Genomic DNA, 25904 nt, shown 5'->3' with positions numbered 1-25904 from the left:
ATTGATATATACAGTACTTGAGGAAAAGAGGGTTTTAACTACAGAGAGCATAGCAATTAAATCCCTATCCAACGAGACCTGCGCTAGGTTACACGATGCGGAGAAAACTGCTGCCTCAGAACAATGAAAAATCAAACAAAAGTGTATATTTCATGATTTTCTATGAAGCTTCCCCCCCCCCAACACACATACACACACACACACACATTATCAAGCTCTGAAAAAGTCAATATAAATGCATCAGGATTTGGGGGCTCTCAACTTCAACCTGATGAATGATTATTCTGCTATTTCAGAGGCCCTTTCAGAGATCAAGAAAAACCAAGGCCTCTTCCAGCTCTCACTCAAAATCAAAATTATCTGTCCTGGTGTGTATCTATCTTTGTGTCGGTCTTGACTCCTGGGGACTGCATGGGCAAGTCCATGCATAGCAGTAGTGGGTTTCACTTACCCTCGCTACCGTTTCGGAACCGCAGATATGTGTGGGTGCACCTTTGCTTCGCACACCACTTCTGCGTATGCACAGATCATCCATGATGACATCCAGATGGGTGGGCGGAGCACTACCAGTTCACCGGAACCGGGACGAACTGGTAGCAACCCACCACTGATGCATGGAAAGTCCACATAGTGTTTTAAGCAACACTTTTGAAAATAGTTTGTCACTGTCTTTTTCCTGACTGAGGGAAAGTAGAAGTCATCCAGCTGGCTTCGTGCCAAAGGTGAGTCTAGAAATCACAGTTGCACAGTTTCTACCCAGCGAATTTATTACACTGAAATGGCTCTCAGTGAAGCTATATAATAGCTACCTGTCCAATTGCTGCCTATTTAGGAGCTGAGTAGCTTTTAACACCTGCTTTGCCTGCAAAAGGTCCACTATGTAATCCCCATCTGCAAGGAGGGATAGAAAGCTACTGCCAGACAGCTTTAATAATACTGGCTAAACAAACTAATAGATTAATTAGGTATAAGGCATATCCCTATATTTCCCTAATTAGGAGATTTAATATCTCCTAATATCCAATTTAGTATAGATTTAATATATCCTAATATCCAATTTAGTTATGAGCATGATTTCCCTTTTAAAGAAAAATGGGATATGGGGATGAATTTGAACTAGTATCCTAGGTTGGGGAAAAGAAAGGAGAGTTCATTGAATTCAACAGGCCCCTTAGTTAATCTGATTCTGTCAATCTTGAGCTTGGTAGAAACTACTCTGCAAAAACTAGAAACAGCTGATACAAGTTGTATAGGCAGACTAAAGCCTTCCAGATTTTTACCTCCAACACTCACTCACTCACTCACTCACTCACTCACTCACTCACTCACTCACTCACTTACTTACTTATTAGATTTCTATGCCGCCCCTCTCCGTAGACTCGGGGCGGCTAACAACAATAATAAAACAGCATATGACAAATCTAATGTTAAAATAACTAAAAACCTTTATTATTATTATTCCAGCGACATCTGAAAGTTTTCAGATCCATGAATTGCACTCAACTTTAAATATAAATGATTGATATTGACAATAGACCAAGTAAACTATTTAAAAGTCATTAGCAATAATCATTTTAGATTAAGTTTAAACGTAATGACTTTGCATTATATTCAGTGAATTAACCCTGCTGGTTCCTACATGTGGCTTAGTTTTGAATTCTTCAACCTTTCTTTTCTTTTGACATATGGAGCTGTTTGAAGTAACTTTGCTCAAGGCGTTTTCTTCTTTAGAGAGGAATAAATAATTATTTAGTGAACCAAGAATGGTATCAATTCATTTTATAGGCTTTCAAAACTCTGTGAGATAGAGAAAAATCCAAATATTGATGTATCCTGACACTACCTACATTCCAAACAGGACAACACTCACCACAAGAGGTATTGATTGTATCTCGCAGGTCTGCATACTTCCACTTGCTAAGGTCATGCTTTTTAATGACGGCTGCAGCTTTGGTAGCTTGAACTGAAGGTCCCCTAAACACATCCAAATAAACAAAAAATATAGAAATATTCAAGAAAGGAACAATTGAGGTCGAGAGTGCAAAGTGGAAAGGACTCATCAGGTGCAAAGATTGGTAACATCTATGACATGCTTCTTGAGCATATTTATTTAAGAGAAAAGGAAATTTAGATTGCGAATTACTAATTTACAAACTAATCAAAAACGTCATCTAAAATAACTGTGGTCTTTTTTAAAAAAACAGTTTCCAAAAAAAACCTAAATGGACACATTATGTAAAGACCTAGTTCTCTATACAAAGGTCTAAAGGGAAATTCCAGCAGACGTGGTAGATAAATCCACAGTAACTGAATTTAAACATGCCTGGGATAAACATATATCCATCCTGAGATTAAATACAGAAAATAGTATAAGGGCAGACTAGATGGACCATGAGGTCTTTTTCTGCCGTCAGACTTCTATGTTTCTATGTTTCTAAATTAAAAATTGCAGATTTGGAAATTCTTGACATTGCATCCCAGTTTTTTTTAAGAAAATAGAATAATTCTTCCTAGAGCAAAATAATAGCAAAACTTTATCAAAAAGTAATTCCTAGCAAAACTTTATCAAAAAGTAATTCCTAGCAAAACTTTATCAAAAAATAATTCCTATTCATGCAATTCATAAATATAATAGTGAATTATAAAGGAAATGGGTACTAAAGTGGTGTAGTGAATGAATCTTGATTAGAATGTATATTTTTTACATACATGAATTAAACAAATATTTCCCTCCCCATTGTCAAACTATTCACTAATGCTGCATTACTATCACTATTAGTTTTTTCATCATTCCTATTACCCATCTCCTCCCACTTATGACTGTATGATTGTAACTTGTTGCTTGTATCCTTACAATGTATATTAATACTGATTGTTTCCTGATTGCTTATTTGAACCCAATGACAATCATTAAGAATCTCATGATACTTGACAAATATATATTTTCTTTTTATGTACACTGAGAGCATATGCACCAAATACAAATTCCTTGTGTGACCAATCACACTTGGCCAATAAGGAATTTTATTCGATTCTAATCGATTCTAAATGGAATTTATAAATTAACTTTATCTTATAGTTATTGCATTTGGTGATTAAACTGATTTCTTTCTGGCAATCTGTTACACCCACCTAGATAAGTATTCTGACATTTCTTTGGCAATTTGTTCCCTATAAAAACATGAGGAAAGTATGTTAGGGAATTATGATACAAGATTTAATGCATTATTTTACAATATTACCTGATAACATAGTATAATAAATACTCTGAATTAACCAGTTCTTTGTATGTATACCTTTCAGGTATGCAATATTTAAATTAAAATTAAATCACAAGCATTTGTACTCACATATAATTGATTTGATAGACTGATACTCAAATGGAGTGTATTGATTGCATGATCAAATTGTGATTAATTAGTGAAATAAAGTGAATTATTTTGCAAATTATTTTTAAAGTGAACATTAGAATAATTTTACTCTCCCACTCTCAATTTTTATAGACTTTCTCAAAAGGGAAAAATGTTTTCATACGTGGTCATTTGACACTTTGTTCCTTTGAGTCTGCGAACAGAACATATTTAGGTTAGTCTGAAATACTCCTAAATTGGGCACTGATGTAAAACATTACAAGATCATCCTGGGCATAAAATGATGTTTTTATAAGCTCACCAGGAATCTGGCTTCAATAAGTGGTGTTAAACATTTATTTAAGTTGTTAAATGATAGGTGCATTGACTTTCACTTCTCTCATCACCATTACAGGTCTACAATCATCCCAATAAGGTCACTTCACGCTGTAAGGAGATTAGTTTGAAGTCTCTCTATAAACATCACAGAATATAGTCACTGGAACCCACCTCCCTTCAATCCCAAGCTTAAAATGGGGCAAACTCACTTAACAAATGTTTCATTTAGCAACATAAATTTTGGGCCCAATTGTGGTTGTGACTTGAGGACTATCTGTATCATTCAAAAGGTATCAGATGGTCAACTTTTTCTTTTCCCCCTTTCCTGCTGTTAATTCCAAATTAAAATCTCCTGCAAGGATCACTATGCCTTCTGCAAAGTTGTCTAGCTTACGTTTTATATTTATTATAAATTACCAGTCGGGTTATGGGCACATGCACTGTGCACTGTTTTATGTTTGTTTTATGTTATTTTTTTAATGTGCAAAACCAATAAAAAATTTTTTTAAAAAAACGTTAAGCCATCCCAGAAAGATGACTGTCCAGTCTCTGTTTGAAGACCTCCAGTGAAGGCGAGCCCACCACCTCCTGTGGCAAACTGTTACATTGGTTTATCACCCTTACTGTTAGAAAGTTTTTTTCTAAATTATGAGTCTCTAAATACAGGAAGATATGCAGCATCATGTTAGCTTGATTTAATGACAGTGTTCTCGTTATCGTCATCATTATTATACAATTTATTATACAACTGCCTTTTCCAGCAGCATCACCAAAAAAGTACAATACCTGCGCAAACTTGGGTCCAGCTGAGCCTCATCGTTGATGAGCTCAGATTCATTTTGGGCAATTCGCAAAGCCAGCTCATGATCTCTGCGCTCTTGTTCGAGAATGGTTTGCTGCTGACTCGCTTCTTCACGTTCTATGGCCAGCTGAGCCTCAACTTCAGCCTGCAAAGCCATGAAAGAGACAATTTAACCAAAATATCTATTTTTCCATTGATACAGCAGAAGGACTGTCTAGCTAGATCCAATACAGCATGCTAGAAGCCATGCTAACTAGGATTTTTAGAACTAATACTCTTAGAAACACTTTAAGGAATACCACTTTGTGGTTTGCAATTACAAGCTAGCCCAATTATGTGCAAATGGTTACTGCTATTCAATCATAATTCATGACAACAGGGGTGTCAAAGTCAAGGCCTGCAGGATGCTTAGATCTGGCCCATGGGGCCATCCTGGAAATAGCAAAGGACCAACCCAGGGTGCCTCTGCCAGCAAAAACAGAGCTCGCGAGGGCAGCAGGCAACACCATTTTTGCTAGCAGAGGGTTGCTGGAGGCCGTCAGAGCCGAAAACAGAGTTCAAAAGCCCGTTTTTTCTGGCAGTGTGCTCAGGCCTCCACAGGTGCCCTCCAACACAAGTGACATCAAGCTGGCCCTGCCCATTCTAGCCATGCCCACTCAATCCCATTGAGGTCAAACACAAACCTGATGTTGCCCTCAATGAAATCAAGTTTGATACACCTACATTACAACCAATAGATGAAGCAAACTAAGGTTCAGACAATCTTAAAAGGTAAAGTCTCCTTCAAATCAATTCTAACTCCTTCATTAAGAAGAAGAAAATCTTCATGAAAATAATCTGACATTTTCTTCTGCTTTTTTCCTTTCCTTTTGTATTGTAGCCTTGCATTCCCTGCAGTTCTTTGGATGTCTCCACTCTGAATACTAACTACTAAATTTCCCAACCTCAAACAAGTTGGACAGGCACACTGAGACTTCTTTGGATAGGTGCTTCTTAGTTTACCCTAAACTCGTTTAAATCTAAAAGATACAAAGGTAAGGAGTCCAAGTCTGACTGATATTTAAAATTGCATTACACACCATAAATTACATTAGCTGTATCAGAAACAGCCTGGATTGCAGAGGGATGGACGGAGAAGAGATTATTCTGTACAGATAGTCCTCAAGGTACAACATTTTGTGTAGTGACCATTCAAAGTTAACAATGGCACTGAAAAAAAAGAGACTTGTGGCCACTTTCCACATTATGACTGCAGCTTCCCCATGGTCACATGGTCAAAATTCAGATGCTTGGGAAGTGACTCTTATGACAATTGCTTTGTCCCAAGATCATGTGATCCCCTTTTGCAACCTTCTGTGATCAGTAAAGTCAATGGGGAATTCAGATTCACTTAACAACCATGTTACTAATTTAACAAATGCAATTATTCACTTAACAACTGTGGCAAGAAAAGTCGTAAAATGGGGCAAACTCACTTAACAAATGTTTCATTTAGCAACATAAATTTTGGGCCCAATTGTGGTTGTGACTTGAGGACTATCTGTATCATTCAAAAGGTATCAGATGGTCAGTATCTCAGAATATTTTAATTTATTTGAAGCTGTAACTTTTGTTAATACTGTATTTTTTATTATATTTGTTATTCTGATTACTGCTACTGTAGCATCCATTTAGCCAAATAAATAAATCTCTTGGCTCAAGATTTTTAATGTTTTCCTGTATCAATATACACCTCTGGAAAGTTGCTGAAAAGTAATACAGTTATTAGTGGGGTGTCAAATTTGATTTCATTGAAGGCTGCATCAGAATTGTGTTTGACCTCGGGAGGGGGAGAGGCTGGTTCCCCTTCTGAGCATCCTGGCTGCTTTTTCTGGCAATGGTGGCCAGAACAGCAATTTTCTTTTTGTTATTGTTGATTGGACTGTAAAAATATTGTCCTGGCAGACTAACCAATATTGCTGAAGCCATTACAGGAATAGGTTCCAAGCAATAGGCGGCTGAACCAATCAGGTGCTGCCGTTGAGCAAGGGGCTGATCCTAACGCAATGCTCTGACATAGGTTTCCTGATTAAGTAAGAAAGCATAAACGGCATCCCACAAATCTCTTTTTATTCATAACAGCTGATAATTATTTTCATTAACAGCTGTAATAAGTCCACACATAGGAAAACAAGTCCAGTTACTCTGCTTCAGAGAAAGGCAGATAACACACCCGAACCTTGCTCGTCTTTGGCAAAATGCCCAGAATTAATTTGCAGGAAAACTTGGCAAATCCAAACAGAAACAGAGTCTGGGTTGCAATGATGAGAGCTAGAGATGAACTGAGTTGCTTCCTGCAATGAACCCTTTCAAGTTCTCCACTTATATAGCTTATGGGAGAGGTCAATTATCTCCAAGTTTTACTCCCAAGTAGTCCTTCTCCTCTCGAACTGTTCTTGCCTAATGGCAGTCCCGCGTATGCACAAATTGTTCCTCTATCTCGCTCATGTCAGCCTCTGAAGGTTCTGGAGGTGGGACCGATCTCCCCAAAGGTCCTGGCTGGATCCCTGCCTCTGGCACCGAGCCTTCTCCAGACTCCAGGCCTGGCCCACGTTCCTCCCCAGCCTCCTCACTGTCCAACTCAACTCTGAAAATCTCACTGGATACAACCCATCCATCTTGTACTTTAAAATTATCCCACACTATCAACAGATGCCTAAGGAATATGATTGTGATGACTGTAACACTACTGCATGGCCATCTCAGACACTTGGCTGCAGAAATATGCTTTGTAGTCTAGTTCTACAATGACAGCATAAGGGAATTGTTTTTTATTGTATCAAAAGACAAATTCATTCCAAGATGATATATTTAATTGGTTTCAGTGATAAAATTGTAGAGAATATTGTAGTGTTCTACAGGCGTCTACTTCTAATACACGAATTTTGTACATCTTATGGAAATTATGAAACTGACAGTTTAAGACTCAAGTAATCGTATTTTAATGCATTAATGCTGATACAGTCTGAAAATTTCACTTGAACTTTCTTTTCCGAAGAGTAAATCCACGAAGTTTTTCCCCTATCCTAGCAGGCTTCCTAGAACAATGAGCACTGGCACCATCATTTATTCTGATCATGATATTGCCATGTAATCTTTCTTTCTGCTATGAATGCTTTCTTATGCAGATCTGTTTTAGATTACTCGGTGTAGCATTCATCAAAAGAAAAGCTGACTAAATATGGCCTGAGAGAAAACTCTACAGAAAGGAACATCTGCTTTGCTGCTGAGACTGGAAGGAAGTCTACTAAAATGTTATTGCCCAAGCTTGGCAAAACATGTTTTCAAAACAAATGTTTATATCAAGACATATATGACTGACATAACCAACAAAACTCCTTGGGCAAAAACAGAAAAAAATGATGTTCAGTTGATAATTAATGTTCTTCAATTGTTGGCACTATATGTATTAATTATCATGTATAAACAAAAGCCATTGGATTCTGCCCAATTTCATTTAGACTTTATAATTTATAATTAATAACATACAGTATAATCTAAAGAGATTGACATTTTTCTCTCCCTAATAAATTAGCAGAAGAGCAGATTCCTCTGGAGTAAAACAGTTGGTGGCAGAATGTCTAGTTGGCTCATCCCAAAAGTTGTGTGGACAATATAACATTGTCGTAATAGGATGATTTGAAGATCCACATGATTAAATCAGAAGGGACCCAAGTCACCATCATCTCATGCATGTGCACAGCACATTATATCTGTGGATCATGGTATGGAAAACGCAGCACAAGAAATGCCTATTCAACCACACCTGAATTCTTCTTTCTTCATCCTCTCTCTTTTTCCTTTCTTCTTCATCCAATTTTCTCTTTGCTTCAATCTCATATTTCCTAGATGGAAAAAATTGAAATCCCATTAGATACATTAAAACCATTTCACCCACTTTCCCTCAAATTTTATTGTTTTTGTATTTGTGACAGAACTCAGAACTGCTTGGAAACAGCAGTCACTTTCAAAATATGGCTTTTGTTTAACAGGCTGGTGTTGGAGATGGCCAAATTGAGCCTGAGGGAGGGGTAAAATGTGTCATAAGTCAGAGTCCCTGCATGTTCGCAAGAGATCTAAGTCCAGCCTACCACAAATGTTTATCTTCCACTCGTTTCCCTTAACCACTAGTTGGTCTGATTCTTGTAGAGAGAGTCCTATTGATCTCCTATATCTCCTATACCTTTCTTCTATTCCTATATTTCTTCTTCTGTTCTTTCATTGATATGTTCTATTACTTTATCTTCTTTTCTATTATTTCTTAGATATATTTTACTATGAGTATCTCCTCTATAACCTTCCTCATGTATTTTATTATGTATATATAGATATATACCCACTAAAACCCTCATTGTGTATTGGACAAAATAAATAAATAAAATAAATAAATCTTTATATTCATTTGAGAACACTGAGCCTGAATCTCCTGATTTCTCTGGTGCTTGACATTTGCCTTTGCTTCTTCCACTCTTTATCTAGATTATTTCAGACTCACAGTCGCCTTTCTTCCTCTTCCTTCTTCCGACGCTTCTCCTCTTCCTCACGCCTTTTCCTTTCTCTCTCCATTTCTTCTTGGATACGTCTCAATCTTTCGGCTTCCTCCTCTTGCTTCTTCTTTTTCTGAAGGGCACTCAAAAGTTTCTCAGAGCTTTTAACTAGGGCATCATATTCCTTCTGAATCTGTTGTCTAGGCATGACAGTGGCCTGGAAAACAAGTCGTAAAAACAATCACAATAATTTGCACTTAACATGTAGTTTATTTTTTTTTAAAAGACAGAAATAAAATGAACCACAGCAAAATACAGGAACTATGTCCCTCCAAGCAGCAATATTGATGTGTTAAGATTCTCCTAAGCTTTGCCCACCTATTTTGATTTGACGAACCTTATACTTTTACCTACAAGCAACTTCCCTGGTACACTGTTCATCATGAATTCTAAACGTAGCCTGAATACAATTAAGATCTTCGGTCTCTTACTAAAGTCTACATCTTCAGTCTCTTACTAAAATGTTATGTCTATATACCATCCAACTGTAAAGGGATAAAATGGGACTTGCATCCAATCCTTGGAAAATGTTCCTTAAAAGAAAAGGATTTCAGGTCATTTGCCCTTTTGGTAGAAGATATGTGCTTGAAAGCATGCAAAGTAACATGTGTCAAAATTTGAAATGCTATAACATTGTTGATTAAAGTTTTAAAGTGTTATATGTGGCCAAAATCTCTGTATTCCCATCTAACCCATGAGTAGAAAAAACAAACAAACAAGTGATAGAAAATTGGCTGAATGATATAAACAAATGGTAACATGCCCTTTTAAAAATGTGGGGTCATATTCCAATTCTGTCAGCACTAAAAGTTTTGGATTGTCAAAATAAGCAAAAGAAAGTAAAACAAAAATTAGGATTTGAAATGTTGCAGCTAGAATTCAACTTGGTACCCTACAGATATAGGTGTTCAACTGCCAAAGATATTTCCTTGGTCTCTCTTTTGGTTGTGCACACTGGAATCAAAGACCACTGCCAGATCCTGATACAAAATTACTTTTTTCCATAGCATAAAGGGTCCTCCTACCTTGATCTTGGCCATCAGAGCATCTATGGACATCTCAAGGTCCTTGACTTGCTTGCTCATTTCTGCCTTCCCCTCTTTGAGAGCAGTTACTACTTCATTGAATTTATATAGCCGCTGTTTCAGTATGCGAAGCTTTATTAAACCGTCTATGCTGTGAAAGGAATGTTAATATTTTAGATATGATAGCAGGATTACAATGGGTTTCATATTATCCATTTGGTCTACGTTGCAATTAAAATTTAGAATAAAAAAAAAAGATCAACAACTTTGGAAAGTCCCTCAAACATTAAAAAAAATAGATACATTTAAAATATGTTGCGCACCAATGATTACATTGTATGCGTTCTTCTGGATAAGTCCATGATTGCGATGAAGGATCCCAACTTCAGGGCCTGGAGATTAAACTCCTCTAGTACTGAAAACCTAAGAGGGTCAATATGAGGGACGGCACAATTGAGACATCAATAATACATGGGCTTATTTTTAAAAAAAATTCAGGGAAACTCCAGTTTCTTACTACCAGATGCAACAGATCTGTTCAGTTGATTCTTTTAGAACAATTGGGTCATGTCCTCTCTCCTCTTCTCCCCTCTCCTTCCAACTCTTCTATCTGAATGAGGATAGTGCTGCTAACTTCTGTGTGAGTACAGTTGCTTTGGAATACATTTGGGATGTGCCATCCCTATCTGAATAAGCACAACTAGTTTGCCATGTAAGCAAGCATAAGAACGCTGTGGCTTTCCTCTTTGTGGTTCAGAGGTATTTGCTACTGGCTGTTCTGGTTTCTGGTAGAAGTTTAGTAATTACAAATAACTCTCATTAAATGCATCATTTCATGAATAAAGCAATTCCATTTATTTCTCTGCTCTCTTGTACTTCAACACATTTCCGACATCAATCGGTCCGTAATCTCTCTTCTAGCCGCATTCCTCTCATTCTTTTTCCTGCTTAACTTAGACAAGATTTATTTCCTAACCACATAGCTATAAAAAACAGCCACTCTGACTAAATACAATACAAAATATTTGGGCTTACTTTAGCGTGGCGAAAACCCCCCTCCATATTTCTGTTCAGCAACGTTGAAACTCCACTCTTCTTCGCCACTAACCCCCTGACATGCCAATTACCTCACTACAATATTTAACTCATTCCTCTCCTTAATATCTTCTTCCAGACCTTTGCTCTCTACGTTTCTGAATTCTTCTCAATTTAGGATTAACCCAGCATGCATCTGATTCTTCCTCGCTAGATCCTGAACTCATAGCCCCATCCTGTGGCTGGCCTCCCACCTGTTCTACTACCTGTAAACCCGGGCCCCCCACTACTTCATAAACACTATCTGAATCTGAGTCCTCAATATCTTCATCATCCTCCAACTGATCAAGAGTATGTACAACACTGGCGAATAACAAAATACTAGCAGCAAAAATGGCAAGATTTAAGCATCTACATTATTTCTAAGTAGAAGCCTTGAAAGAGAAGATATGGCAATATTATTATTTATTATTATTATTTATTAGATTTGTATGCCGCCCCTCTCCGAAGACTGCCCAAGGAACTCAAGGGCTGGTCCTTTGATACCAGTTTCTAAAATTGTGACTGCATTAATGACATATTATGAATCCAGGTATATGAGTGCCTGGAAATCAGAGGCGGGTTCCACTTACTTTTTGCTACGGGTGCACATCGTGACTGCGCACGCACTTGCTACACACATGCGTTCTCTCGCATCCTCTTGTGCGATTTCGGCAGAGGGACAATTTTACTTCTGTGCATTTGCAGAGAGCCAAAAAACTGTGCAAATATTTTTTTTAATGATGGCAGTACCCACGGCCTAGCAAAGCCATTGTGCATGCAATTACGCAAATGGTGGGCTCCTACCGGAACAGAACACCAGTGCGTACCGGTAAGAACTCACCACTGCTGGGAATCTTTCTCATTGTTATTCAGTACCTCATGAGATCTACTAACAAACAGGACACAGCAAGAATTTATATAGGTCTTCTTCTTACCGTGGTTGATGCTTTCTCTTGCATAGCCACATACGAATTGTCTTTTGTATTTTAATACAGGCATTTGCTCTGTACTTGATTTTGTTTTTCACTGAAAAAAAAGGAAGGGAAAAGTGAGGTAAACCTCATCAACAAATGACTAAATACAGAACCTACTATTCTGGGGGTGGGGGATGAATGGATGGATGGATGAATGGATAGGCTGCTAAAGCCTCAAAAGAGGAAGAAATAGCAAAATCTGTAAAGAAGGGGGATAAAACCTTCTTCAGATATATTAGTGATAGGAAGAAGAAAAACTGCAGCATCACAAAGCTTAGTACCGGGAATAATACATACATTGATGGGAATAAGGAGATCGCTGACCATTTCAATAGCTACTTCTGTTCAGTTTTCTCAAAAGACACCTTACAAAATAATAATAATACTATAGAGGGATATAGCATTGCTTCCAGCTGTACGGATTCAGCTCCAGTGATCTTAGAAGCCGATGTCTTAGAAGAACTTGAAAGATTAAAGATAAATAAGGCAATGGGTCCAGATGGCATCCACCCCAGAGTTCTTAAAGAACTCAGATCTATCATTGCTACCCCCCTGACTGATTTGTTTAACAAATCCCTGTTAACAGGAGATGTTCCTGAGGATTGGAGAATGGCCAGTGTTGTGCCTATCCACAAGAAGGGCAGTAGAGAAGAAGCTGGTAACTACAGGCCAGTTAGCTTGACATCAGTTGTAGTTAAAATGATGGAGACTCTACTCAAAAAGAGGATAAATCAGCATCTAAAAAACAATAACTTATTGGACCCAAATCAGCATGGCTTTACTGAAGGCAAATCGTGTCAGACTAATCTCATTGAGTTCTTTGACTATGTCACAAAGGTGTTGGATCAAGGTGGTGCCGTGGATATTGCCTATCTGGACTTCAGCAAAGCCTTTGATACGGTTCCACATAAAGAGCTGATAGATAAATTAGTGAAGATTGGACTTAATCCCTGGATAGTTCAGTGGATTTCAAGCTGGCTGAAGCATAGACATCAGAGAGTTATTGTTAATGGCGAGTATTCTGAGCAGAGTCAGGTTACAAGCGGTGTGCCACAAGGGTCTGTTCTGGGTCCTATTCTTTTTAATATGTTTGTGAGTGACATAGGGGAAGGTTTGGTAGGGAAGGTTTGCCTATTTGCCGATGACTCTAAAGTGTGCAATAGGGTTGATATTCCTGGAGGGGTCTGTAATATGGTAAATGATTTAGCGTTACTAGATAAATGGTCAAAGCAATGGAAACTGCAGTTTAATGTTTCCAAATGTAAAATAATGCACTTGGGGAAAAGGAATCCTAAATCTGAGTATTGCATTGGCAGTTCTGTGTTAGCAAAAACTTCAGAAGAGAAGGATTTAGGGGTAGTGATTTCTGACAGTCTCAAAATGGGTGAACAGTGTGGTCGGGCGGTAGGAAAGGCAAGTAGGATGCTTGGCTGCATAGCTAGGGGTATAACAAGCAGGAAGAGGGAGATTGTGATCCCCTTATATAGAGCGCTGGTGAGACCACATTTGGAGTACTGTGTTCAGTTCTGGAGACCTCACCTACAAAAAGATATTGACAAAATTGAACGGGTCCAAAGACGGGCTACAAGAATGGTGGAAGGTCTTAAGTATAAAATGTATCAGGAAAGACTGAATGAACTCAATCTGTATAGTCTGGAAGACAGAAGGAAAAGGGGGGACATGATCAAAACATTTAAATATGTTAAAGGGTTAAATAGGGTTCAGGAGGGAAGTGTTTTTAACAGGAAAGTGAACACAAGAACAAGGGGACACAATCTGAAGTTAGTTGGGGGAAAGATCAAAGGCAACATGAGAAAATATTATTTTACTGAAAGAGTAGTAGATCCTTGGAACAAACTTCCAGCAGACGTGGTTGGGAAATCCACAGTAACTGAATTTAAACATGCCTGGGATAAACATATATCCATCCTAAGATAAAATACAGGAAATAGTAAAAGGGCAGACTAGATGGACCAAGAGGTCTTTTTCTGCCGTCAGTCTTCTATGTTTCTATGTTTCTATGTTTCTAGATGGATGGACGGACAGAAAGACAGACAGACAGACATTCAAGCAGAGACAGAGACAGAGAGTTAGATATTTTATGCTAGTGGATAAAATCTAGTGGATAAATCTATTTTATACTAGTGGATTTATTTTTTATATATGATTAATATGCAAGGGGAGTTAACAAATCTTGGATCAGTAAAACTCGTGCTTCGATTCTCAATACTTCTTGCAAAAAACCTAACTGGAAATGAAGAATTAAGAAGCTCTTCCATTTTAATATTTGACTTGATTGATTAGTAGCATTTTCACAATTTTGGCAGCAACCCCCTAAACAATGCATGTGGAAAATATGAGTACAGCGTCTACTGTACTGCAGTAGACTTATGTAAACCCACAGGACTTTTTTTTAATTGAATAGACAAAATCTCACAAGATCAAAAAATATTGCAAAACATTGGTGTTCTCTCAGTATCTTATGGAATTTCAATTTTCAATGTTATTGCAAAGGTACACACAAAATCAAGATTAATATTCCCAAATTGTTGTGATTTTTGATAATCACAAAACATTTCAGCCATTTCTTTATGAAAAGAAAATATTCTAGTCTTCCAGGTAAGCTTAAAAAGACACAGTTGTGGATAGCTTTTTTTAAAAAAAATTGCTCACATGATAGAAATAAGAGCATAGCACTTAGATTTATATAACACTTCACAGTGCTTTACACAATTCTCTAAGTGGTTTACAGAATCAGTGTATTGCCTCCCAACAATCTGGGTCCTCATTTTACCGACCTCAGAAGGATGGAAGGCTGAGTCAACCTTGAGCCGGTCAGGATCAAACAGCTGCGGTCAGCAGAATTAGCATGCAATACTGCATTCTAACCGCTGTCCCACCACCGCTCAGTGGTGATCCTCCCCCTACCACCCCATCTCACAACATATTTTTGGATACCTACATTTGATAACTGATAAAGAACACCACTGAACCTTCTTCCAACGGCTGCAGAGAAGCCAGTGGTTCACACGTTTAATCAGGTCAGCGAGATGATCTGGATCAGACTTCATGATTTGATCAAATTCTGCAAACTGAATATAGGGCGGGGAGGAAATGCCATTTAAGACAACCAACAAGAATGTTGACAGATGGAGAGTTCTAATGTAAACAGAATGTTGCAGTCATGACAATGTGAAGAGACCCCAGTGGTTGCCATGAGGTTCTGAACCCTGATCATGATACTTAATAACATCCGGAATCTGCCTAATTTTTTGTATTTCTGACACATGTGCCTACTTATTCTAATAATTATATAGAAGGCCTCTAGTCAATTTTAAGCTAGGAATGAAGTTAAAGCACAGAACCAAAGCAATAAAAAAGTCTTATTTATTAGCCTTTTAGAGATTATTGGGAGGTTAGCTATCACACTGACCATAAGGAATAACACTCTTGGCACAGGTAGAGCTATAAACAAAAAAGTTTCTTCCAATACACTAAACATAGAGATGGCCATGTCAATACAATGATGAAATGACAATGCATCATCTTATGAAATTACTTTCAAGAAAGGTAATGCTATCCTTTATGTCAATTATTTTTCAGTCAAGTTAAAGAGAAATTAATTTTTTAAAAACTCAATTTGTGTTCATTTATACTTTAGAGATATCAATACTGCGTACCTTGCCAGGTCTAAAGAACACTTTGGTTAATCCAAATTTATAATCTTGTTCATTTAAGCCAAGGGCTTTGAAGAGAGCCTGGGGGAAAAAAATCGACAGCTTTACAAATCTCTTGAAGGAAAGAAAGTATTCATGAATATCAACCCACCGTGAAAAAGGCACATATAAAAATGTATTTGCATTCTGAATATAAATACCTTGCAGAAGAGTCTCGGATCCAAACGAGTCAGTTTTGCAGGCATATATTTTTTATACATGTTATAAAGTTCATGGAATGAAGCTCGTGATGGGAAACCACCTTGCATTAAGTCCAAAACAGACACCATGCCTAGAGTAAAAGAGAGGCAACAGAAGAATCACCAATAAATTAAGTTGACATGATTGTCAGTCTTTATATTTTGAGATTGATGTAAACAAATAATAGTAATAGTAATAGTAAAAATAATAATAGCTAAAACAAGAAACGCAAGCCAATACAAAGTCATTGTGGTTGAAGATGGAAAATGAGCTTCAAGTTTGAATTAAAATCAAGACTGAATCTCTGTTGACTTGTCCAAATATTAGCCCTAATCTCTTTCGACTGGTTTAGCCAAAAATTGATGGAATAAAATTAGCAGGCAAAGAAATAAATAAAACTTTATTTTCACTTTTAAACCAGAAAAAAATAAATTAAAACTAGATGAGTAATAATGTGATTCATTGACACACGCACACACCACAATATTCTGACAACTCTTTATGGACTTTTAGCTGACATCAGGATTGAAAAATTGGTGTTTTGTGGGATATGGGTTGAAGAGATATTTGTTTAACCTTAAGGTGATGACGAAGTGTTACAGCTGTTTATTCTTGTTGTAATGAAGGTTGTAATCACTTCTTTATTTGTTTGCTTTTCTTTAGTCTCTTTTTTCTTATTTTTCTCTTTTCTTACATTTTTGTTTCCATTCTCTTTCTATAAATTTAATTTGTTTTGTTAACATTATTGTAATTTAAATCCTTAAAAAATAATGTAAGTCATGATTAAGACAGGGGGAAAGAAATTCATTACTTTTCTTGTCTCCTTTCCTACTCAAAATATCCAGTCTTCAGACTATCAGCCAAAAATTGAGTCAACAAAACGTTAATTAAGTGAAGATGTTAAGGATTTCTGATTTGCTAAATTAAAGTTTAAACATAACTTGATGTGACAAGCAATAGGAATGTTTGCCAAGTTGAACAGATGCTTGAAGACTAAAAGCTTTCTGGGATGCAAAAATTATAAAGAGATTAACAGAAATACTAGGATAGCAGCTAATCAAAACAAATGGTTTATCTTGAAACGAGGCTTATTTCAGGACAATTATAACCATCAATTTCAAAATCAGCTCTGTTACTTTTGTTAGTTAATTAGGTCTTAACAATCTTTAAGTTACATATTAATATCATCTAATTATGTTATGGCAATAGGAACACCTGAACACCTTCCAGATCTCTCAGCTGGGAAGAAGAGGATGAGATAGAAGTAATAGACTGGATAATGTTCACCAATTGTTTAAATTGTTCTATTCCTAAAACCCACTATAGAAATAATATGATACTGGGGAATATTGGGAGCATCCCGGAGCCAATGAACCATTTGTCCTGCCTTTGCCACTCATCAAAATCCATTCTGATTCAAACCAACTTGTACGATACTCACCTGCAAGGTACAATTGTTTTATTTTTCTTTTGGCAGAAGGAGAGGCATTATGTGAGCACCTGAACTTTACTAAGAACATTCTACCACAAGAATTTAGAAATAGCTAATATATTTGTAGTATGTAGAATGGCAGAGTGATAAAAGAATGCCCAAAGTGCAATAGCTACAGGTGAATAATAATAATAATAATAATAATAATAATAATAATAATAATAATAATAATATATTAGATTTGTAATCCAGTTTTTGTGATGGTGGAGAAGGCAACAGCTCAATGATGATGAAAAGATGGTATCTTCCTAATTGGATGATCCACTGTTCTTATATGGTCACAAGAATAGGAGTTGGCCTTCTCTGGGTCCCGTCGACTAAACAATGTCGTTTGGCGGGCCCCAGGGGAAGAGCCTTCTCTGTGGCGGCCCTGGCCCTCTGGAACCAACTCCCCCCAGAGATTAGAACTGCCCCCACCCTCCCTGTCTTTCGTAAACTACTCAAGACTCATTTATACCGCCAGGCATGGGGGAGTTGAGATATTCCTTCCCCCTAGGCCATTACAAGTTATGCATGGTATGTTTGTGTGTATGTTTGGTTTTATAATAAGGGTTTTTAGTTGTTTTTATTATTGGATTGTTACATGTTGTTTTTATCATTATTGTTAGCCGCCCCAAGTCTACAAGAGGGGCGGCATACAAATCCAATAAATAATAATAATAATAATAATAATAATAATAATAATAATAATAATTATTATTATTATTATTATTATTATTATTATTATTATTATTATGTTTAGTTTCCTTGGGTGTTGTAGGCATTTGGAAGGGTTTTGATCTTCAGGGTGACTTTCACATATTTCTAAATGAACTACATTTTAAGTACATAGAATACCATATTATTATTATTTTTGCACTGAAAGTTTATGAAGGTTTTTTTAAAGAAATCTTTAATCAGGAGATATATTCAAAAATGGAGAAGCATGTTCAGTGAAAGTATTGAATCATTAAGGAACCACTCCAATATGGGAGTAAATTAGGGGTGTGGAATAAGTGAGGATACAGGAGCGAAAATGTATTAAAATGCTATAATCTGTACATATTAGTTACCCTAGAAACGCATGGTTTCTTTGGTCCAATATGCATATTGTTCCCTCTTTTTGCTTTTGTTTGCAATAAAGTTTTTTCTGCTTTTGTTATTCCTGGGTCTACTGAGTTTTTTCTTACAAGTCAATACAGTGCTATATATGTTGTGGTTAGCTCTGGCCCTGCTCCTGCCCCAAGGACTGTGGATGTGGGGGAGACATCCACATGCTGCAGGCCTGTTTTGCCCCCGGTGGAATCTGCTGATGAAGGCTCCTCTGACCAAGAAGACATGAGTGACAGGGAGAAGGAGAGTGGGGCAGACAGCTCAGAAGGAGATCAATTATCTAGCTCCTCCTTGGATTCAGAACAAGAGTTAATGATACAGCCACGCATGCGGACAACAACTGAGAGATTATTATCAAAGAAAATGAGGCCACCTGTGGTTGGGTGGGGCTGTGGTAATTAGTGAGGCTGCTATAAATAGCAGCCTGTGGGTTTGGCCATTATGGAGGATTATCTGATCGTTGTGTTTCCTGACTGCTTTACTGACTTTGACTTTTTGTGTGCTGATTTTCCCCGCTTTGAAACTAAACCAGAGCAAAGTGTGTTTCACTTTGTGAAAGAAGAAGGACTGTGAATTGTCTCACAGCTGCAAGCTAAGTATCACAGAACTGATAAGGGACTTATACAAATTACCAGTTTGTTTGGAGACGAGTGCTCTTGGCTATACCAAAAGAGGGCTTAGTTTAAGTGAATTTTCATTATAAAGAACATTGTTTTGAATTTTCAAACGTGTGTGTGTCTGAAATTTGTACCTGTGAATTTTTGGGAGAAGTCTACCAGAGAGCCCGACAGAATAATATACAGCTTATTATTTTGCAGAATAATTTCACTGCAGCAACAGAGTGCTGAAAAAACTCACTCTTTTTTTTTTACTGAAAAACTCTTAAACAAATCACTGTAATTCAGTATTGCCAGATTCCTATATGAATATTGTTAGAGATCTAAGGTATCGTCATCAGAAGATACACTAAATTACCTGAACATTGGAGCTGAGAGAGGATTTGGGCACCTTCAAATTGGTGACTGGTCATCTTTAGATTCGGTTTGATGCATCGAATAAAGCTTGACCCCTATTGTAAAGGCAGAAGATCAGCATAATGATCATAAGACTACTTGAAAAGGAAGCAAGAGACAACTCACTGCACAATACTCCTATCTAGTCCCACTACTTATTTTTCCTTTTATACATTTATATTAAGTCTCCCCGTTAATAAACTCAGCAGCAGTAAAATATGTTGAAATGTTTAGCTCTGCCCTAAATACAGTGGTATCTCTACTTAAGAGGTTCTTAAGTAGAAAAGTTTGTAAGTAGACGCAATTTTTCCCATAGGAATCAATGTAAAAGCAAATAATGCATGCAAACCCCTTAGGAAAGAAATAAAAGCTCGGAATTTGGGTGGGAGGAGGAGGAGGAAGAGAAGGAGGACAGTCATTGCCCAGAGCGAAGGGAGCGTTTCTTTTCTCTGGGCGCTGGCAAAGGGTTACAGTGATCCCCCGCTCGTTGCGAGGGTTCCGTTCCAGGACCCCCCGCAACGAGCGGGTTTTCGCGAAGTAGCGCTGCGGAAGTAAAAACACCATCTGCGCATGTGCAGATGGTGTTTTTACTCCCACAGCGCTAGCGAGGAACCGAAGATTGGGGGCGGCGCGGCTGTTTGCCGCCGGCATGGGGGGCTTCCTAGCAGCCCCCCAAACCCGGGTTGGGGGTCCGGGGGGTGCTGGCAAGCCCCCCATGCCGGCGGCGACATTTTAAAATAGCCGCGCCGCCCCCAATCTTCGGCTCCTCCGCGCTGGCTCTCGGCGCTTTCGAGCTGAGTCCGGGAGCAAATTCGCTCCAGGACTCAGCTCAAAAGCGCCGATAGCCAGCGCTAGCGAACGGCTCCTCCGCGCTGGCTCTCGGCGCTTTCGAGCTGAGTCCGGGAGTGAATTCGCTCCAGGACTCAGCTCAAAAGCGCCGATAGCCAGCGCTAGCGAACGGCTTGTCCACGCTGGCTATCGGCGCTTTCGAGCTGAGTCCGGGAGCAAATTCTCTTCCGGACTCAGCTCAAAAGCGCCGATAGCCAGCGCTAGCGAACGGCTTGTCCACGCTGGCTATCGGCGCTTTCGAGCTGAGTCCGGGAGCGAATTCTCTTCCGGACTCAGCTCAAAAGCGCCGATAGCCAGCGCTAGCGAATGGCTTGTCCACGCTGGCTATCGGCGCTTTCGAGCTGAGTCCGGGAGCGAATTCTCTTCCGGACTCAGCTCGAAAGCGGCGAGAATGAACCGCGTGGGCGGGCGAAGGGCGGGCGGCAGCGAGGAGTTTGCGTGGGCGGTGGGGAAACTCCTCGCTGACGCCAGCAAGAGGGGGAAGACCCAGGGAAGCCGGTTGCCATCTACGCATGCGTGCCCATAGAAAAAACGGGCACGCATGCGTAGATGGTATTTTGACTTCCGGGTTGAAAAATAGCGAAGTACCCTGTTCGCAATGGTTGGGGACGCAATAAACGGGGGATCACTGTATTACTCTCCAAGTGCCCAGAGAAAGGAAAATGCTTTGTTTGCTCTGGGCTGCCAAAGCCTCCTTAAGCGCCACCGAAAGGTTCCTCAGGCAACCCAGAAAAGCCGGAGATGGCCGGGATTAAAGGGGAAATGGCAGGAAACTCAGATTCTTAAGTAGAAAATGGTTCTTAAGAAGAGGCAAAAAAATATTGAACACCTGGTTCTTATCTAGAAAAGTTCTTAAGTAGAGGGGTTCTTAAGTAGAGGTACCACTGTATATTGTTTTTAAACCTCTATAAATATAGTGTGAAAGCTTGTGCACAAAGATTGTCTTTCCATAAGACCATCAATAACATTCGATTCATACCAACCTTAGTACCTAGCAGAAACATATAACTTCTCAGATGCCTGACCTCTACACAAAGAAGTCAGTAGCTTTGGGAAAATCAGGTCTTCTAAGGTTTCTGATACTTGCTCTAGCAGTGTACAAATACTGACAGGAATGAAGATGACTGCTCTGCAGGGATCATCATCATCAGGCCATGGAAGTTTGGAAAAGAGGGCTGGGAGTATTGTTAATGCTACTACAGTGCCCAGGGTGGGGAGATTAGAAGCTCATTTCATGCTTAATTTATTTTTTTGTTTAAATGTGGAGAAATGAATAACAATTCAATTTCATTTGGAGGGATAAGAAAAATTAATTGCAATTATCTATTCAGAGCCCCTTAAAAGAGAATCAATAAAGCCCTTCATGACCTATAAAGCCCTTCATAGCACCGGACCAGAATATCTTCGGGACCGCCTTCTGCCACACGAATCCCAGCGACCGGTTAGGTCCCACAGAGTGGGCCTTCTTCGGGTCCCGTCGACTAAACAATGTCGTCTGGCGGGACCCAGGGGAAGAGCCTTCTCTGTGGTGGCTCCGACCCTCTGGAACCAGCTCCCCCCTGAGATTAGGATTGCCCCTACCCTCCTTGCCTTTCGTAAACTCCTTAAAACCCACCTCTGTCATCAGGCATGGGGGAATTGAAACATCTCCCCCTTGCCCATGTTGTTTTGGTGTTTGATTGATTGTGTGCTTGTTTTTTTAATATATATTGGGGTTGTTTTATGAATTTCTTCACTTAAAATTGTAATTGGATTGGTGGGTATTGGATGTGTCACTATGTACTGTTTTTACCATTGTTGTGAGCCGCCCCGAGTCTGCGGAGAGGGGCGGCATATAAATCCAATAAATCTAATCTAATCTAAAAGGAGGGATGGCAGAGATGGGTTCCTGCCAGTTCCGGTAGAATTGGTAGTGGGAATTTCCCTCCCGCTCACCGAACCGGCAATGATGGCCGGTTCGACATGCCCCCAAAGATGGCACCCTTTTGTTTTTTATCTCTGCGCACACGTAACTGTTTTTTGCTTCTGCGCATACACAGAAGCTGGGTTGTGAGGAAGTGAACCTGCAGTGAGGTAGGTCAGAACCTCTCCTGAGGAAAGGGAGTAAAATCTTTATACTTAGAGCTCTAAAGCCGAGGTGGGCAACTATGGCACCTATATGACCTCTGGACTTCAACTCCCTGAATTCTTAAGCCAGCATGAACTGGCTACAATGAATTCAGAACCATGGCTGATTTGACATTTAATCTCTGGAACAGGAAGCAAAATGCACAGGACTTAGCAGAGTGGTACTTCTGCATCATCCTTTTGCTAATCTTGTACATCAAGGACTAGCAAGAACTTCCTCTAGTTGAGCAGCATGTAAATTCTGTTGGATTGAGGCTTAATATGGCATATGAAGCGTAGCATTCCAAAAATTAGCAGGACCACAAGATAAAATGCACTCGTTTTATTTCTGAAATCATCAGAAACATACAAAACAGCTGAATTTATTGTTCTGGTCTACTGTGGAGGTTCATAGGGTATTGTAAAGAGGAGTTGCTGGGTTATATGTCATCTCCCATCTGCAAGTTTTTAATTCTTCATCTAACATTTACTTGCTAACAATTTATATACCCATATTTTTGGAGTATAAGACACTCCACCCTCCAAAAGAGGCTGAAAGTTTGGGTGTCTGAATGTAGCTTTTACTAAGCTTTTTTTCAGCCCAAAGGAGGTGCTAACAAATGAAGATTCCCTAATGAGTGCTAACAAGTGAAGCGATCTTCCGTGCTCTGCTAGCTAAGCACTTTGCTAGCTAAGTGATCTTCCCTTTGCCTGCTTTTTTCACAGCTGATCCCTAACGAGATGCTAACAAGTGGAGTGATGTTCCCTACTTTGCTAGCAAACTATCTTTAGCCTTTTTTTAGCCCTAACAAGGTGTTAATAAGTGTGCTTTGCTAGCTAAGCCATCTTCCCTTTGCCTGCTTTTCTCATTGTTTCTCTCTGAAGAGAGAGAAGTGAAGTATTTTAGAAACTGCTTTTTATCCCCAACCAGCAAACTAATGTGCTGAACCTGACTAGCCAGATTATTACCTGGTAGGCAGATTATTTTTTCCCTATTTTCCTCCGCAAAAAAATAAGGTGCCTTTTATATTCTGATGCGTCTTTAATATTCCGGAAAAATATATACAGTGATACCTTGTCTTACAAACTTAATTGGTTCCAGGACAAGGTTCTTAAGGTGAAAGGTTTGTAAGACGAAACTATGTTTCCCATAGGAATCAATGGAAAAGTGATTAATGCGTGCAAGCCAAAAATTCACCCCTTTTGCCAGCCGAAGGGCCTGTTTTTGCACTGCTGGGATTCCCCTGCAGCATCACAAAAACACGGAAGTCCGAAGGTGGGGTTTCCCATGGAGGGGAGCCTCAGGGAAATCCCAGCAGCATAAAAATGGGCGCTTCGCTGGCAACGGAAGTCCGGACGCAGGGCATCCCAGCGGCGGCGGTAGGTTTGTAAGGTGAAAATAGTTTGTAAGAAGAGGCAAAAAAAATTAAACCCCGGGTTTGTATCTCAAAAAGTTTGTATGACGAGGCGTTTGTAAGACGAGGTATCACTGTATATATATATATTCTCTAAATAATTAAATACATTTGTTTTGAGATGTTTATGTTAAGGCCTACAAGTAAACTACTGACCCAAAAGGACTCCAATCTCTCTCTAGCTCTCTTTTAAAAAAAAGAAAATTGGACAGTTTCCTGCAAACATGTTTTCCTTATACTTTGGTGTAATGCAGAATCACTGATGAACTGACTACATGATTCTAGACCTGTAAAATAATGAAGGATTCCCATAATACATGGATTCAGCCAAGATTATTCTTAAAGCTAAATATACTGGTTGTGACAGTTCCCATCTGTTCCTTGCATTTTTTTAAAAAAAATCAAATATGCAAAATGCTCATGTGTAAAATTCTTTTCAAATTTAATTGATGCCCTGGCTTTAACAGATCTCCATCCCCGCATTAGCACAACAAATCTAGGGTTTATTTTATTAACCGATCTAGTGCAAAAATATAAAAATAGATGAGACCTTGTAACAGAAGGCACCGATTTTCCATGACTATTTACTTACAGTGCTACGAAGCTTTTCCAGAAGCAGGTTTAGCTGAGTCTGTAAAAGAAAAGCATCTGTGTCAAAGTAGACAAGCACAAACAAAACACAGGGGAGGATACGTCATTTATCAGCATGCATCTCTCAGCAGTGGCTCTTTGCAAAGTATAAACTGTTGCTGGAATGGAGTGGAAAGGCAAAGTCATATGCTGGGTCTGACCAGCCTCAACTATGTCAATTGCTGAATTTCCCCGCAGAGATTTTATTTATTTATTTATTTATTTATTTATTTATTTAGTTAGTTAGTTAGTTAGTTAGTTAGTTAGTTAGTTAGTTAGTTAGTTAGTCCAATACACAATGAGGGTTTTAGTGGGTATATATCTATATACACATAGTAAAATACATGATGAAGGTTATAGAGGAGATACTCATAGTAAAATATATCTAAGAAATAATAGAAAAGAAGGTATAGATGGTCCCAACTTTGACACTCTTTTGCAAGGCCTTGAAGACCTGGTTTTGCTAATGGGCCTGGAAAATCCAGAGTGGAATGGAACTGATCAAGTGGTTTGTTTCATTGATTGCTGTCACCAGAGAAGGGGCTTATTGTTGTATCTTGGATTTTTCTTTTTTGTAAGTCACTGAAAGTGGGTGGACACACATATAAATTGTCTAAATAAATTCAAGCATTCAGTTTCCCACCAACAGGCAAAAACTGTGGAGTCCAGGAATAGTTCCATAATGGGCTCCTACTTTTGTAGAGTTCACCAGATGGTGCATGTAAGAATTTCTAGGTTCCTAGGATAAAATATACCTCCCTCCAGGCAAGCCCATTACACCTGTTCCCCTCCCTGTCATTTATAAAAAATATTAGGAGGAGATATTTATTTTAAATGTACATAACTCATCTTAACTCATTGTGCAATGCTATTGCTACAAAAATTATCAAGCAAAATAACAGCTGCTGGTGAAGAAAGCAGAGAGCAGACTGCATATAGAAGAGAAGCAGTGATATCATATACAACCACTCTCATTAAACTTTTAAAGTCAGTATACTTAAAATATTTCTTTCTTGCTTTTCGAAACTAGAGCTGTTACCATAGTACTCACGGGCTATAATCTTTGTATGTAACAGAAGAGCATTACTTGTTTGCTTACTTTGAGCTCATGTTGAAATCCTACCCATTCACCTGAGAAACAGATATTCCATCTCAAGTTAGTAAGTGATCCTGAACTGGCTCCTCTGGTAGGGTTGCTACGTTGGGCTAATTAATTCATTAGTTTAGTTTTACAAGA

The 25904-nt window shown here is 38.7% G+C and overlaps 1 protein-coding gene across 6 annotated transcripts in view; it reads right to left on the bottom strand.

The window, feature by feature from the left end:
* MYO6 (myosin VI) overlaps positions 1 to 25904 on the bottom strand; it is a 149936-nt gene that overhangs the window by 8841 nt on the left and 115191 nt on the right. For 2 of the 6 annotated variants that reach the window (XM_070733083.1, XM_070733084.1), the window contains exons 19-31: positions 24630 to 24668; positions 19630 to 19723; positions 16031 to 16161; positions 15834 to 15911; positions 15116 to 15245; positions 12115 to 12205; positions 10103 to 10253; positions 9026 to 9234; positions 8297 to 8375; positions 4476 to 4636; positions 3535 to 3564; positions 3133 to 3171; positions 1871 to 1974 (exon numbers count right to left, since the gene is read on the bottom strand). In XM_070733083.1, the coding sequence (XP_070589184.1) occupies positions 1871 to 1974; positions 3133 to 3171; positions 3535 to 3564; positions 4476 to 4636; positions 8297 to 8375; positions 9026 to 9234; positions 10103 to 10253; positions 12115 to 12205; positions 15116 to 15245; positions 15834 to 15911; positions 16031 to 16161; positions 19630 to 19723; positions 24630 to 24668 (1336 nt within the window). The remainder of the gene's footprint in view (positions 1 to 1870; positions 1975 to 3132; positions 3172 to 3534; positions 3565 to 4475; positions 4637 to 8296; positions 8376 to 9025; positions 9235 to 10102; positions 10254 to 12114; positions 12206 to 15115; positions 15246 to 15833; positions 15912 to 16030; positions 16162 to 19629; positions 19724 to 24629; positions 24669 to 25904) is intronic. The other 4 variants (XM_070733085.1, XM_070733086.1, XM_070733087.1 and 1 more) reach the window with 2 other exon arrangements.

The sequence above is a fragment of the Erythrolamprus reginae genome, chromosome 1 (genome assembly GCF_031021105.1).
Source record: "Erythrolamprus reginae isolate rEryReg1 chromosome 1, rEryReg1.hap1, whole genome shotgun sequence".
Taxonomy (NCBI): domain Eukaryota; kingdom Metazoa; phylum Chordata; class Lepidosauria; order Squamata; family Dipsadidae; genus Erythrolamprus; species Erythrolamprus reginae.
Note: the sequence above shows the minus strand (reverse complement) of the source record. Positions and strands in the feature narration are given on the sequence as shown.